At 23.8% G+C, this 16,333-nt stretch overlaps 7 protein-coding genes across 7 annotated transcripts; 4 read left to right on the forward strand and 3 right to left on the reverse strand.

The window, feature by feature from the left end:
* Positions 1–883: 883 nt before the first annotated feature.
* Positions 884–2,309, forward strand: T552_00100 (hypothetical protein). The gene is made up of 5 exons (XM_018368721.1): positions 884–956; positions 1,000–1,852; positions 1,900–1,973; positions 2,037–2,132; positions 2,181–2,309. The coding sequence occupies exons 1-5, from the start codon at positions 929–931 to the stop codon at positions 2,261–2,263; spliced, it is 1,134 nt and encodes a 377-aa protein (XP_018227574.1). The 5' UTR covers positions 884–928; the 3' UTR covers positions 2,264–2,309.
* Positions 2,310–2,655: 346 nt separating this feature from the next.
* T552_00101 (elongation factor 1-alpha) lies at positions 2,656–4,175 on the forward strand. The gene is made up of 2 exons (XM_018368722.1): positions 2,656–2,827; positions 2,878–4,175. The coding sequence occupies exons 1-2, from the start codon at positions 2,703–2,705 to the stop codon at positions 4,127–4,129; spliced, it is 1,377 nt and encodes a 458-aa protein (XP_018227575.1). The 5' UTR covers positions 2,656–2,702; the 3' UTR covers positions 4,130–4,175.
* A 110-nt stretch (positions 4,176–4,285) lies between these two features.
* Positions 4,286–5,370, reverse strand: T552_00102 (hypothetical protein). The gene is made up of 2 exons (XM_018368723.1): positions 5,301–5,370; positions 4,286–5,259 (listed from the first exon to the last, which is right to left on the reverse strand). Exons 1-2 carry the CDS (start codon positions 5,325–5,327, stop codon positions 4,327–4,329), a joined length of 960 nt encoding a protein of 319 aa, XP_018227576.1. The 5' UTR covers positions 5,328–5,370; the 3' UTR covers positions 4,286–4,326.
* Positions 5,371–5,950: 580 nt separating this feature from the next.
* On the reverse strand, positions 5,951–7,110 carry T552_00103 (hypothetical protein). Its single transcript, XM_018368724.1, has 3 exons — positions 6,850–7,110; positions 6,297–6,807; positions 5,951–6,254 (listed from the first exon to the last, which is right to left on the reverse strand). The coding sequence occupies exons 1-3, from the start codon at positions 7,062–7,064 to the stop codon at positions 5,997–5,999; spliced, it is 984 nt and encodes a 327-aa protein (XP_018227577.1). The 5' UTR covers positions 7,065–7,110; the 3' UTR covers positions 5,951–5,996.
* Positions 7,111–7,899: 789 nt separating this feature from the next.
* Positions 7,900–9,395, reverse strand: T552_00104 (hypothetical protein). Its single transcript, XM_018368725.1, has 2 exons — positions 9,237–9,395; positions 7,900–9,190 (listed from the first exon to the last, which is right to left on the reverse strand). The coding sequence occupies exons 1-2, from the start codon at positions 9,351–9,353 to the stop codon at positions 7,946–7,948; spliced, it is 1,362 nt and encodes a 453-aa protein (XP_018227578.1). The 5' UTR covers positions 9,354–9,395; the 3' UTR covers positions 7,900–7,945.
* Positions 9,396–9,620: 225 nt separating this feature from the next.
* T552_00105 (hypothetical protein) lies at positions 9,621–13,553 on the forward strand. The gene is made up of 20 exons (XM_018368726.1): positions 9,621–9,764; positions 9,821–9,881; positions 9,924–10,154; positions 10,198–10,358; positions 10,401–10,566; positions 10,611–10,766; positions 10,823–10,949; positions 10,993–11,144; positions 11,189–11,373; positions 11,417–11,599; positions 11,643–11,847; positions 11,888–12,088; positions 12,129–12,147; positions 12,191–12,585; positions 12,627–12,730; positions 12,778–12,856; positions 12,897–13,096; positions 13,142–13,276; positions 13,321–13,421; positions 13,466–13,553. Exons 1-20 carry the CDS (start codon positions 9,666–9,668, stop codon positions 13,506–13,508), a joined length of 3,003 nt encoding a protein of 1,000 aa, XP_018227579.1. The 5' UTR covers positions 9,621–9,665; the 3' UTR covers positions 13,509–13,553.
* Positions 13,554–14,253: 700 nt separating this feature from the next.
* T552_00106 (developmentally-regulated GTP-binding protein 1) lies at positions 14,254–16,096 on the forward strand. Its single transcript, XM_018368727.1, has 16 exons — positions 14,254–14,313; positions 14,357–14,391; positions 14,434–14,445; positions 14,494–14,521; positions 14,565–14,628; positions 14,669–14,716; positions 14,760–14,834; positions 14,880–14,935; positions 14,988–15,017; positions 15,061–15,366; positions 15,415–15,558; positions 15,601–15,624; positions 15,665–15,672; positions 15,715–15,823; positions 15,869–15,909; positions 15,951–16,096. Exons 1-16 carry the CDS (start codon positions 14,296–14,298, stop codon positions 16,048–16,050), a joined length of 1,098 nt encoding a protein of 365 aa, XP_018227580.1. The 5' UTR covers positions 14,254–14,295; the 3' UTR covers positions 16,051–16,096.
* The last annotated feature ends 237 nt before the right edge of the window (positions 16,097–16,333 follow it).

Below are 16,333 nucleotides of genomic sequence, written 5' to 3' on the forward strand. Positions count from 1 at the left end.
TTAAGTTTAATAATAATAATAAATTTTTGAAAATTTATTGTAGATCATATGTTAGAATTTTTTAATGATGTTAAAAAAAGAAAGTATCAATAATATTTCCAAAAAAATTAACTTAGATGAAATGGAATATGTTTAGACTTATATTTATATATATGCATTTTCCAAAAATATCTTGAATTATTACTTATTTATTAGTTTATTATCAGTGTTGTAAAGTATCTTTGGTAACATATTAAGTTTAATATTTTTTTCAAAAAATATAGATATACAGGTATTTATCACAAATTGTTTATTATTTTATTGAACAGTTATTTATTTTGTATTTGAAAAATATAGTTTAAAAATGTATGATTCTTTTGGATATAGATTTTAAATATTTTTATCAAAAATTATATATCTTTAAGCATATAAAAATTATGTTTTAAAACATTTATATTAAATATCTTTAGAAATAATTTTCATTTTTAAGACTTATTTATATATGTATATATGCTTAAATTTTAAGAGTTAATTTGGACTCGAGTTTTATCGTTAAGATTTCAAAGTCCTTAAATTTGAAAAACAATCGTAGGGTTGAGAAAAAATATTATTGTTTTAGGAATATTTATTGATGTACATCTATTTTAAAGGTATATTAATCCCTGTATTGGTTTTTTATAAACATTTTAGACTATTTAATGGGTTAAATTTAATTTAATATTTATTGATACTTTTATTGTTTTTGCTACTAGGCTCTAGACATTGAATATCAATTTTATTTTACTGTTATTTCTTCTTCTGTATTTTGAGTATCATTTAATCTCCTAATTTTAGTATATCAGTAGGAAATACTGGGTACGATATAACAGTTTGTTGTCTATATTTAAGTTTATATTTGTTTTTCCTGGATTCTCTATTTAAATATTGCTTAGTTTTTAAAAGGAAACTTATGAGAGCACCTTTCTATATGTCTACTGGTAGGTAGTTTCATGATAAAATTTTTATTTTTACGAGGTTTAGCATTTGAACATAACAGATCCATTCAAGAGTATCCTCGATCTTCCATTTTTCAGCGTCATCGCCGCATACGGAATCGTAATGAAAGATCTAATCAATGGTTTCAAGTAAACAGAAATGATGAATTACAGCATGGTGATACGGATGAAAATTCTTTAAATTTTGATAATAGTGCTGATCATTTCCCTATACGTTTATCTGCATTGCGTGCAATAGTGGTGGATAGTAATGGATTTAGCAATAATGGAATTAATACTTTTGATCATTATTATATGAGAAACGCATTACGATCACTTGATTATGATTATATTAGTTCAGCATTTGAACGTTATTCTGGTCGTCGTAGGAACTATTTTTCAGGAGGTGTTATTTCTTTTGATCGTGAAGGATCTTCGCATTATTTAGAAGAAGTATTGAATTTTTTGGAGAATACTCTTATTTCTTCTTTGACAAGGAATCAATTAAATTTTCATAATATTTCATCTACTGATGATTGCACAAAAATTGAATATACAAGTTGGCTTAAATCAGGCTCTATTTTTCAAGGTATTCAAATTCTCCCTGGTCAGCCTTCCATTTTTTTATCTGAATCATCCCACATTAGAGATGAAAGAAAAATTAAAGTTATAATTCAGGATATTAACTTTTCTAAAATGTCCGTTTCGGGACAAATAGAAATGTTTGATACATCTGATATTGATTTTAATAGAAGTAGTATTATTATATGGTGGGATGGTGAAATAGTTGATTTCGTCAGTTATTATAATTTGTTAGCAGTTAAAAGAGATATTGCTTGGAAGACAGATGCTGCCTATTGGCGTAAGTTGGAGCCATTTAAAGGGATGGATGATTATGAGTATGTTATATTATTGTTTCTTATTGTTATAATTTATTTTTTATTAGATTCTTTAATTTGCTTTTTGCAAAAGATAAAATTATCGATATTTGTAGCAAATATATATTTATGCGCTGGAAAGGTATGAGTCTTTCAAATAATTTATATATAAATAGTTTTAAAAATAATATTAATGTTTTACTAGAATCTGAATTTATTGGGCCTTCCATGTTTGAAAGTGATTTTGCAACATCTGGTTCATATTTTTGTTGTCTTCGGCGTAATGATGGTTTTATTGAAGGTATAATTTGTATATTTTATTAATTTCGATTTATTTAATTTGTTATAGGATATTATTTTGATTCTTCTTTATCTTGTCAATATATCAGTTTATATCCTAAAATGAATGATGGTGTGTTTAAATTTAGATAAATAGATTTAGTTTCAATAAAAATATGATAGCACGTCTTATTTTTATAATTATTTTTTTAAAAAAATATTAAAGATATGTAATAATAATGATATAGATGATAATATTAAACATTGTAGCTTTAAAATAATAGTATTGAAATAAATCGTTTTCTAGAATAATTATGATGGTTATATATATATAATATTGAATTGGTTTTCGAAGCGCAGATTTTTCTGATAGTTTTCATAAATAAGTAGTTATATGGACTAGCTGTTATAAGAAATTATGTTTTTGTTGTATATTCTAAACATTTTAATGTTAAGTATTTTTTGTTCTTAACCTGAAAAAATTAGGTTAAAAAAATAAAAACAGTCATTTTTTGAATTAATATCGACGTTCAAAAAAATATCTAAATATAATAATTAGATATTTTTTTGAAAAAAATATATTAAAAAAAAAATGGCAAAGGATAAAACTCATGTTAATGTTGTTGTCATTGGACATGTTGATTCAGGAAAATCTACTACTACTGGGCATTTAATTTATAAGTGTGGTGGTATCGACAAACGTACTATTGAAAAATTGTAAGTAAAATTGTAAATATATTTTAAGATGCATTAAGTGTTTTTATTAGTGAGAAGGAAGCAGCTGAGCTTGGGAAGGGCTCTTTTAAATATGCTTGGGTTCTTGATAAGTTGAAAGCGGAACGAGAGCGTGGTATTACTATCGATATTGCTCTTTGGAAATTTGAAACTTCTAAATATTATGTTACTGTCATTGATGCACCAGGGCATCGTGACTTCATTAAGAATATGATTACCGGTACTTCTCAGGCAGATTGTGCCATTCTTATTATTGCCAGTGGTACTGGTGAATTTGAGGCTGGTATTTCTAAAGATGGCCAAACTCGTGAACATGCCCTTCTTGCTTATACTTTGGGTGTTAAACAGCTTATTGTTTGTGTTAATAAGATGGACACTACCAATTGGTCTGAAAGTCGTTTTGATGAAATTGTTAAAGAGACTTCTAGTTTTATTAAAAAAGTTGGTTATAATCCAGCAACTGTTCCGTTCGTTCCTATATCTGGATGGCACGGTGATAATATGTTAGAGGAATCTCCTAATATGCCATGGTTTAAAGGATGGACTAAGGATTGCAAAAGTGGTACGTTAAGGGGGAAAACTCTAGTTGATGCAATCGATGGCATAGATCCTCCTGTTCGTCCTTCTGATAAGCCTCTTCGTCTTCCTCTTCAGGATGTATATAAAATTGGTGGTATCGGAACAGTTCCTGTTGGTCGCGTTGAGACAGGTGTTATGAAGCCGGGAATGGTTGTTACATTTGCTCCTTCTGGTTTAACTACTGAAGTAAAGTCCGTTGAAATGCATCATGAGCAGCTTACGGAGGCTTTGCCCGGCGATAATGTTGGTTTTAATGTTAAGAATGTTTCTGTTAAGGAGATTCGCCGTGGAAATGTTGCTGGTGATTCTAAGAATGATCCACCTAAGGGCTGTGAAGGTTTTGTTTCTCAAGTCATTATTCTTAATCATCCTGGTCAAATTAGTGCTGGTTATGCACCTGTTTTGGATTGTCATACTGCCCATATTGCATGCAAGTTTTCTAATATTACGGAGAAGATTGATCGACGTACTGGCAAAAAGATTGAGGACAATCCTAAGTATGTGAAGTCGGGTGATGCTTGTATTGTTGATATGGCCCCGAGTAAGCCTATGTGTGTTGAGTCTTTTACCGAATATCCTCCATTGGGACGATTTGCTGTTCGTGATATGAGACAAACTGTTGCTGTGGGTGTTATTAAAACTGTGACTAAGATTGAAAAGGCTGGTAAGGTCACCAAAGCTGCTCAGAAAGCTTCAAAGAAATAAGGAAACAGTATATTTATAGTATTGCTATTATATATTAATTATGTAGCGTAATTAAAATATATGTTTTTTGTTATAGATTTATTTTTAGAATATTATTTTACTTCTATATTATTTATATGTTTATTATGAATTCTATATATATATATATATATATATATATATATGTATGTATGTATTTGAGTTCTGCATGAATGCTACTATGCTTTTTTTTTAGTTAATTGTGTATGCTTTATATATGCTTCTAAACTTGCTCCATAAAATACTAATCCTACACCTATCCATTGGCCAATTGTTAACTTATGATTAAACCAAATAAGACTTAATAATAGCGTTAGCATTTTTCTTGTAAGTGTGATAGTTATTAAGATTAAACTTCCATATTTTTCTAAAGTATGGAAAATAAATAATTGTCCAATTGCTCCAGAACAACCATAAATAAGAATATCAGAAGTTATCGATGGATATTTTTTTATAAATTCAAGTGTTGTTATCAATTCATTTGTAAAGCATAATAAGTATAATGTCGTACCTACTGTAGATAAAATGTTCATATATAACATCATCCATGGGCCAGTTATATGTGGAAACGCTTTAAAAATTTGGTCTTGTGTTGAATTAGTATATCCATCTAAAAGAAGATTAATGCTAAGAAGAAAAAGGCCCCATGTATCATTTGATGATTGTTTATTAGTTTTAGATGATAATTGTGAATCATATAAAGTAAAAATAACAATTCCAGAGGTTACCATTGCTACTATTAAATATTTATGATAAGTAAAATGTGTTTTGTAAAAGATGGTATGAATGGCCATAACAGGAAGTAGTTTGCAAGATTTTCCAAGTATAAGAGTAGGATAATTAATGTGTCTAAGAGACGCATAACCAAGTGGTGATGCAAAAGATGAACTTAATGCTACTAAAACAAGTTTTAAAAATAAAGATTTTGAAAGAGTAGGCTTTTTTTTTTTTGATCGTTTTGTAATGAAATAAGTAAATATAAAAGATACTATAATAGCAATAAATGATTGCATGATACTTAATATTATTACTGAATTAAATATTTCCTTTCCATAAGATCTAGTTGTTATACGTTCTTGTAAAATACTCCATAAAAGAAATGAAATATATATCTATATTATTAAGTTTGCAACTCAAAAAATATTAAAAAAACCCCTAGAATACATATTAAGAGCTCCATTAATTATTTTTTTATATAAAAATATTAGTTTTAATAAATAATTTAATGCAAATTATTTTTACTATTTTTTTAATCGCAATGTGATTTAATTGAATTTTAAATATGTATTAAAATTATGATTCGGATACTTGTGATAAAAATGAAAAATTAATATAATTTTCTGAATATTCGTATTTATTTCTATTTTCTGTATTTATATATCGACATATGTATAAATTTTGAAGACATTTTAAAAAAATATATATTATAAATCTAGGTTCTTATAATTTTTGTTTTATCAAAAAAACAAGATTTAAATATATAGAAATATATATATCAATAACATTATTATTTTGTTAGATATTTTGATATAATTTTATGTCCTATTTTAGTAATATGATTTTAGTAAAAATTACAGTTAAAATTTCTATATTTAATTTTTCTATTGTCGCTGATATCATAAAATGAATATTTAATGAAATAACCAAAACAACAATAATGACATTAACACAAACAATTGATTAAATAATTAAAAGAATTCGGTAAAAATGCAGCTTTGATTAGTTTAAAGATAAAAAGTTTTATATAACGCTTTTTAGTTAGATATAGATATTCATCTTTTAATTAAAATTTTTAATAGTAGATTATTTCTTAAATTGTTATCTAGAGATCATGATGTTCCTAAGATATCTATACTTTTTTATCTATAATTGTTTTATGAGAATTATTTGATGTCATCTCAATATTAGGACTAGTTTGCTTCTTATTATTAGATTTCTTTTTACCATAAAGGAAATTGTTGAAATCATAAAGTTGATATATTAAAGACATATTAGGTCCAATCCAAGGAGATTTATCTTTAACATAAGAATAAGCAGAATCGATATTTAAGCCAAGGGATTTCATAACATAGGCAATTATTAATGATGCTGATCGAGAAATACCACACTTTAAGCATCAGATTTACAATAATAATTTATGTAAATTTACCTGACAGTGAATTAAAACTTTTTTGTTCTCTTGGATAGATTTTTTAGTTATATAATCTATGAGAGGTGGCAAATCAATAGATAGCGTACTGGCATTATGATCCCATAATACATGAAGATATTCTATGTTATTAATTATAACAGGTGGAAGAATTGAACTTTCTATAGGTAATGGATTTTTTTGAAAAATTCTCCTTTCACTTGATATATTTTCTGTTTTTTTGAAGTAATTTTCGTCTAAAGATGCTTGAGATAAAAATGGATTTTTTACTTCTTTTGCGACATTGATTACGACATTAAATTTTTTTGCAATATGAGTTTCTGGTTCCGCAAAAAACCAAAGATTTGGTTCAATTATACATACCGGCTTGTTTTCATAAGTATTAGATTTCTTTTTATAATTATAATCGTTTTCAAATAGTATTTGAGTGTTTTGAGGATAAATTCTATTCGCAAAAATTATATTTAACAATGTATGATTGTCAGTTGATGTAAAGCCCTTGTTTTCGTAGCTATTTATATTAGAAATATGGTTAGAAATATGTAAATATAACTTTTGTTCAGTTGAGCGTGATTTTGATAATGGTGAGATAATAGAAGAAACCCCTTTAACATATTGATTTGCCTGATCAACATTTTTTAAAGAAAGGTTTTTTGTGTTACGAATTTTTTTTGAAGAGATAGGTTGTTTAAGAAAATGAGTTTTGTCTTTAAAATTTAAAGAATCCGATGATTCCTGAGTTTCCTGTTGAAATAATTGATTTTTCATCACTGAAGGTTCAATTTGAATGATATTTAGCTTTATTCTTAGGATCTATGATTATCTTATGAAAGCTATATTCGAAATGATAAAATTTTTTGCATATTATGAAACAGTAATGTTGTTAAACTTTTTTAGTATTTGAAAAACCGGTATTTTATGAAAAATATATAACTTAACTGAAAATATTTGAAGAAAAATAATAGTAATCTTTTTGTAAAATATGTTTGTAAATTCTTGTAATTTGCGGATATTTTATTTAGTCTTAAATCTAGGAAAAATTAAATTATAAAAACTAATAAATATAGGACATATAATAGTCACTTACTGTATAAAAAAATAAATATTATCTCTTATGAAGCTTAGAATTATATAGTAAAAAAATATTTAATTTTTTTTTTGTTTTATTTGAAGCGCGATGTTCCTGAATAACGAATTTTTATGCGGACTTATTAATTTAATTTAGTTTTAATAGATATATTGTTTATTTTAAAAAGATGGTTTAGCTTATGGATGTTTTATGTATTTTTGTAAAAGTTTATGATTATATAGAATTATTATTAAATCTTTTATTAGTTTTTGTAATACGTTTATATTATATATTTTGAGAAATAGAAAAGCTGGTTTTATTTAGAAAATTGGTAACTTTTTAAAATAGCACACATAATAATATTTCAATTTATTTTTTTTTTTTAAATGAGTCGAAAAAAATGTCTTCATACTGAATTAACACTTTTATAATATAATATTTGACAATTATTTTTATTATTTATTAATATGTATAGGAATAAGTAAATTTTAATTATTTCAAGAATATAGCATTATTATCTTTAAAGTTTTAGTCATTGTTATGAAAAATATGTAGATATTTTATTTTGATACTCATTTTATCATCTATATTTAGAATTATTTATAAAACTTGATTCCGAAATTGCCTCTGGAGTGCTTATATTTTTAAAATTAATACTTTCTCCATTAGTAATTGGTGTTTTGAAATTAGTTGTAGTATTGAATATTTTTGGTCTAGAATGAGTAGAATAGATATTGTCTTTGTATTTGTCGTTATTATAGTGATATTTTAGATATGAATTAAAATTTGAAAATGAACGGGAATTTAATAAATTTCTGTCATTTTCTATGGTTTTAGATGTTTGAAAAGGTTTCATGTTTTTTTGATATTGTTTTATAAAAATGCTAGATCCTTGATTAAGTGGCCTAATAATATGTTCACTGTTGGATCTTTTTAACGAATAATTTAATTGTTTTTTTTTTTCTGATGAATAACTAAGTTCTGTGATGTCTTGATGATAGTCGTAAATTGCTAATGATAATTCTGTTAAACTTCTTAATATATTTTCAACTTTTTCCTCTGTTTTTTCATTTTTTATATTTTTAAATGATAATATTTCGTTAATAATTTGTTCTAATGGTGCCCATAATTCTTTAGATATACCATTTGATTTCATTTTTTCTAATGATGCATAGAGTATACGATAAGGTGCCTCAACTTCTGTTTCATTTAAAGTTGAATTATTAAACAATATATTTTCATTTAAACTCGATGTTTCAATGTCGTTAAAATTGGATGATTTCTTCCATTTATTTGCAATTTCAAGTTTTTTAACTCGAAATTTTAATTCTGAAAGTTCATTCCATAATCTAGGTACCTGTATATTTTCCAATCCTTCATTTTTATATGAATATAAAATACTATTCTTTTGTAAATATGATGGTGATGATTGTAATTCAATAGAATGGGGAATAAAGCAATCATTTTCTGAATTTGATTTACTAAACAATGCTTTATTTTCATATAAATCAGAGGTGTTGCAAAGCATATCTTCAGACATGTTAATATGTCTATTAAATTTTGAAAAATAATTGCTGTTATTAATGAATTGTTTTTTAATGGATATTTGAGGTATTTGATTACTTTCTTTTTTTAATAAATCATGTATATCATTTTCCAGTGATTTGTTTGTTGTTTTCCATAATATGTCTGTATTGAGTAATGATGACATAAACAATTGTTCTTTTTTTAGTGAGTTAGCGTCTTTTTTTTTAATATATGATTCTGATGGTTGATAATTAATATTTTTATTTGATTTTGAGTTTGATAAAGAAAAATTTGATAACTAAAAATCTATGAATTAGTCTAAGAAATACTACATTTAAGTTTACGTTTTGTTTCTTTGATAGTTCTAAGATTTTTGAGCCCGTAAAATTTAAAAATGGGATATCATCTAGTGTTGATTTTTCCCCCCTTTGAAGACTTAAACACTTTGCATGTGTTTCCATGTGTTTTGTTATATTAATAATTTAAAAAAAAAACTATCAGTTTCTTTATAATTTTTTAATAGATATATATTACTATTTGTAAAGTTAAATCTTATAAAAATTTAGTTACAAAAAAATACATATTTAAATATAATTAATGAATTTTTTCCTATGATTTTATATGTAATTTAGTATTGTTTAATAATAAGATGTTATATAATTTAAAAAATGAACGCGATGGCTTCATTCATCTTAGAACGATAGATGTAATGAGGCATATTTTAGATTAGAAAGTATTAATATACCTTTTAGAAATATACTAATCCTAGTTGAATGTCTATTAATTTAATTGTTTCTCAAATAAACTCTCTTTATAAAGAATTTGGGTTAAATGATAAGCAATACGAAATTGATGAACAAGATATTTTGCAAGTATGTTTTTTATTTCATTTTTTCTTTAAGTTATTAACTTTTGCTATTTTTTATAGACAGAAATAGTAAATGAAGTTTATATAAAAATTTTGAAAGAATCTGTTACAAAAATTCTTGGTTTATACCAATATTTTCTTTATGTTTAATTTAATAAACTAGCTTTATCTTCCGAAACTATAACTAATTTTGAAAAATTTACTGATGTTTTTCATGATTTATTAAAATATTTTAAGAAAGTCGAGTGTCACTCTTTCGATTCTTCTATTTCTTTTTATGATTTTGTTGCTTGTTCTATTATTCATCATTATTCTTATAATGTGATATCAAAAATTTCTTTATTTTCTGGTACTGAACTTCAAAAAAAGCATCTAGCTAATCATATTCATAACTGTAAGGTTAACTTTATTTATATATTATCTTAAAGTGTTTGTAGTGTTACTTTGTGTATATGAAGTATTAAATGGGATTATTAGAGTAATTTTGGAAATGGATAAAGTGTCTGATAAATGCCATTCTAATAATATTGATAATTTGAATAATTGTATAACAAACATTTGTACATTGGTATCGCAAATCATTTTGATCTTGTTTCAGGTTAGTTTAATTTTATTTGATATAGTGATTTAAATTTATTAGACATATTTTTCTCTTGGAAATTCTGATATTTTAAATACTTTTCTTGATATTGGGAATTATTCCATTACATATATAAAATGTATTGAATTAATGCTTTTTCTTTATAATAATAGCTATTTGAAAAATAATATTAGAAATATTGTTAAAAAAGCTATGCTAAGATGTTGTAAGACACAATATTTTATGTTTCTTTCGATTTTAATGTTATAGTTGATTTTAAAGGGTTCGATATTTTTTTGCAAATTTTAATTAGGACAAAGGATAGTTCAGACTATGATGATATTGTTAAAGCTGTTCAGCACATTTATGATGGTATTTCTAAAATATTATTTGGACGATCAGTCTCTATTTTTAAGGATCAAAAATGTTTGATTTACATTTGTTTTATTAATTATATTATTGTTATTCTAATACGCATTTAGTTGTTGTCTCGGGGCTTTTAGAATATATCGAACTTGAAAAATCAAATTGGACTCAAATTCAATATAATTTATGGCTTCCTCCACTTTTCATTTCTTCATGGCTTGTTCCTAATGAACGTAATGATTGGCTAGTATTTCATTTGCGTTTATTATTATTAATAGCTATTTAGTGAAATTATAAAATATTGTTATAAATTGAATAATCAAATATCCAGGGAAATAATTGATAATATTCAATTTAAAATTATAAGTTCTAATCCTGAACTTTCCTTTCAAATATCGATGTCGTTTATATTTTCTTTTCAATTAGATGATGTTACATGTAATTTTTAGTAAAAAATATTTTTTAAATATTAATTGGAATAGCTGATAAAAATTTTATAATAAAACGCATTATAATGCTTTTAGATATTGTAAGACGGACTGAATTTATAGAACAAATGAACTTGTTGATGGTATCAAAATATCAATGTTTACATTTTTTTACTTGGTTATGGGAAAGTTCTTTAAAATGTCCTAGTAATTGTATAATAGCATTTTCTAATGATTTAGTTGGGTTAAATATTTTTTTTCATATTACTTAATGATATTTAGACTTTATTATGGCTTTTACGACGTAATTTTTTACTTAAATATAATACTTCTATTGTTTCCGAGTTTGAACATTTAGTTATTTTTGTTTTAACCGGTGGAAAGATTGATAGCGATCAAAAATCACAGGCTTATGAAAGAGGTTGTTGTAAGGATGAGCTAGATAGATCTATAATAATATTAAAGGTAATAGTATCAGTCTTTTTTTTTAGAAATAATTATTTTTTAGAGACATATCAATTTAGAAAGTTGGTCATTGTATTTAACAGCCCAAGATGTTAAGTCAATGTTTATTTTGGTTTTAACTGAATTACTTCGATTATTTAAAGAGTTATGTTCTCTTTCTATACTTGTTCCTATTCAAGAAAAAAATATTGTTGAATTTGTGCTATTTATTTTCTTGGATTATGATAGGCAATGGATTGAGTTTCAATGTAGGTAATACTTATATGATAATTGCAATTGAATTATTAGGTTGGAATAATCTTATATATTTTTTACATTCTGTTTCAAAGGATATTCTTATGGACGTTTTTACTAATGAGACATTAACTGTTAATTTTAATGATAATTATATTGTTAAAAATGATCGTTGTTATAATAGTATGGATAATACTTCTTTTAGTAACTCATTTGAAACTAAATCTTTAAAATTATTTTCTAGGATAATGTATTGTAAGTTTAATCTTTTTTTTTTTTTTTTTAAAAAAAGTAGTAATATCTAGTTTGATACGGTATGTAATCTTAGGCTTTACTTTATAGTTTAATTAATTGTAGTGAATTTGAGGTTTTAGGTACCTCGATAGCTTCAGGTGAATATGAAACTGTAATCTTAAATAACTTCAGGAAAATTATAGGAATAAATCAATTTCTGATTATTATCCTTATTTATTTGCCTCCTGATCATCTAGTTAATCAATATGCGTGCTCGCAATATGAATTTATTTCTTTACTTAGTTCTAGTATTATAGATGTTAAATATATTTCATGGTTTCGAACTATTGGAAGGTTTTTAGATCATTTATTAACTATTTTTGTTTCAACAAATCTTCAGCTTTTTGCTATTTTATCGAGACAAGGTATTGATAATATTGATATGCCAAATAATTTAAAATTTTCACATTTTATTGAAATTATGATTTATAGTTCTTGTAGATTGGATGTTATAGCTGGTATACTTTTTTACCTATATTTTCCTATTTAAAATTTTTAGGTGTTATTTTAGATTTAATAAAAATATATAAAAATAAATGGACGACTGATAGTACTGATGTTATATGTTTAGCTATGTCTGTCATTAGGTCTATTAGATTCTTTGTAATTTAACGGTTTGGGTGTGCAATTATATGACTAATAATTATTAGGATAAATGCGAAACTTTTTTAATTAATAAGATTAATGATACAATACTTCTTTTTAAGCAAACTAATGACTCTAAAATTTGTATCTTTTATGTTTATTTATTATGACTTATATGTTTTAGGGGATTACGTTTCTAGTGATATACAAAACATGGAATTTTTATTTTACGTTTTAAAAGAAATTTTACATGGTTATCTTTGTGTGGAATGTTTTGCTGGAATTTCATCTGAAAATCTTTCTAATGATAAAAAATATCCATGTAAAGAATGCATTTTAATTCCTAACGCTTTACAACTTGAATTTTTGCATTTGGCTAAACTAGTAATTGTATATATGTATATGATTATTTATATTCATTATAATTAGTGTATACCTCAAAATGCTGCTTGGATAGTAGAATTGAAAACACATTTGCTAATTGCTTATTTTCAAAAAATTTATGATATTGCTTTTAAATCAAAAATTAAAGGTTATGAAGTTTTATATGAAGTCTTAAAAAAAGTAAAAATATAAAAAAAGTAAAAATATGGTTTAATTTTTACTAGATAATACCGACTCTTGAAATAAATAAACCTTTTATATCTGACGATGTTAGATGTGATACTCATAATGAAATTGTATCTGGTGAATTATTTAAGTTATTAGAGTACGTAATGTTTTTTTTTAAAAAAATATTCATATATTTTTTAGATTAGATCATAAAGAACAAATTTTAGCTATTATAGTTTTATAAGTTAATTCTTTAAAAAATATATCATATGAATACATAATATTTAAAAGTCTATGTATATTTTTATATTATATTTATAAATGTATATATACAATTCATATAAACTATTAATAATATATATGATATATGAAAAATAATATTGTTTTATAGATGACAATATATATTTTTTATATAAAAATAATTAAATATATTAATTAATTGTAATTAATAGATTGCAATGTTTATCACTGAGAATATATGAGTATATATGATTAAGGTGAAAACAATGATCAGATTTATTATAATTTAATATTAGATATGTAGATTTTATTTTTGTATTTATTATTTATTTATAGAACATAACATATAAAAATAATAATAATATAGATATTATATAAAAGTATATTAAATTTTTAATACGTCTATTTTATGTTTATTACTATTTTGTTATATTTGTTATATTTATATATTAGATATACCTAGTAATACTTTAAATTAATTTAGAAAATAATTAAAACTATAAAGCATTATTTTATCATTAATTAGCGTTATATATATATATTTGTAATCTATAATGCTAAATTATTTGAATAATTATTTTAAAAATGTATTATTTTTTCATAATAAATATATATATTAAAGTTATATATGTAAAAACAAAAAATTATAAATAAAAATTATTAATTAAATTTATTAAAATATTTTTTTATATCATAAATAAGTATGAAATTATATTTATATTTAAATAATTCACATAATTTATTTCAACGTAGTTTTTAAAATATAAATAACATTTAAATATATTACCAAAATGACAACTATTGAAAAAGTTTATACTCTATTTATGAATCTACATCATCTAATCATGTTAGATTAAAGAAATAGAAGATGAGATGGCTCGCACTCAGTAAGTTATATTATTATTTAAATATTTTTTTTAACAAACTAGAAAAAATAAGGCGTATAATATTATACTATCATTATGTTAACATAAATAATTATCATTTAGCACAGCTAAACACCTTGGCCTTTTAAAAGTTATTTATCTTTTTTTATTATATATACTCTAACAGAATAAAGGCTAAATTAGCAAAACTAAAACGCGAACTTATAACACCTAGTGGAAGCAATGGAGGAACAGGAAGTTGTAATATATTTTATGTGTTTATCATTCTTATATACAGTTGGGTTTGATGTTGCGAGAACAGGAGTAGCATCAATAGGATTTATTGGTAAATTTAACTATTTAAATTACATGTGTTATAATATTTTAAGGATTTCCTTCTGCTGGAAAAAGTACATTAATGTCTAAACTTACGGGAACACATAGTGAAGCAGCTGCATATGAATGTATTTATAATTTTTTAAAATTAATAATATTATATTTATAAATAGTTACTACTTTAACTACAGTTCCTGGCATACTTCAATATAAAGGTGCCAAAATTCAGGTAAAAATAACTAATATTATTATATCAAACATTTATTTATATATATATTAAGATTATAGATTTACCTGGTATTATTCAAGGGGTAATTATTAAAATATCAAAATTACACACTAAATTGAAACAAGGCAAAAGAAGGGAAAGGTAGAGGTCGACAAGTTATTGCAGTAGCAAGAACCTGTAACCTTATTTATATAATCCTTGATATTCTTAAACCTCTTACAGATAAAAAAATTATTGAAGATGAACTTGAAGGATTTGGAATTAGATTAAATAAAAAACCTCCTATGATTACACTTAAAAAAAAAGAAAAAGGAGGAATCACATTATCTAATACAGTTACATTAACAAACATAGATTATGATGAAATTAAAGCAATATTGGGAGAGTATCGTATCAATAATGCAGATATAACCTTTAGATGTGATGCTACAGTATGCATGTAATTTTATAAATATATATATATTTAATTATTTTATTAGGCGGATGATCTTATAGATGTTATCGAAGGAAACAGGATATACATTCCTGCTATTTATGTTCTTAATAAAATTGATCAAATTTCCATAGAAGAACTTGATTTGCTCTACAAAATTCCAAATGCAGTGCCTATTTCAGCGCAACATGTAAATATTATACTAATTTTGGATTTATCTAAATTATAATAGGGATGGAATTTTGATGAATTACTTGTAATATTTACCTTTTAAAAATTATATTAACAAGTATTAGGAAAAAATGTACCAAAACCATATTTTTTCAACTACTTAGCTTTAAAATAGGTGGGAGCAACTTGATTTAATAAGAGTATATACGAAACCTAAAGGATTACCACCTGATTATTCTGATCCAATAGTTTTAAAAAAAAATGCAAGCTCAGTAGAAGATTTCGTATTTTTCCAAATAAATATGATAATTTACTAATATATAAAAAAGTGCAATGCTATTCATAAATCGATATTCAAACAATTCAAATAGTAATAATTATCATCGTAAATACATATTTAATATTTTATAGTGCATATGTATGGGGTAATTCAGTAAAACATAATCATCAAAGAGTTGGCATTAGTCATATATTACTAGATGAAGATGTGTGTACTATTATTAAAAAATAATGATAATAAATTAATTTATATTTTATTTTTAAACATATTTTCTTTTAAGCAATAATAACATATATCATTAATAATCAATTATAATTCACTATTAATTATTAGTAATATTCAATATCGATTATTCATACATACTACAAATATTAATAATTTTTAACATAAAATATTTAAAGTTAGTGAAATAATTTCAAAAAAATACTAAATATAAGATAACATATTATATTTATTTATAAAAATTATATATGTTTTCAAAAAAAAAAAAGTAAAATAACATTTTCTAAACAAT

Source organism: Pneumocystis carinii (assembly GCF_001477545.1).
Source record: "Pneumocystis carinii B80 chromosome Unknown supercont1.1, whole genome shotgun sequence".
In the NCBI taxonomy this organism is placed as follows: Eukaryota; Fungi; Ascomycota; class Pneumocystomycetes; order Pneumocystales; family Pneumocystaceae; genus Pneumocystis; species Pneumocystis carinii.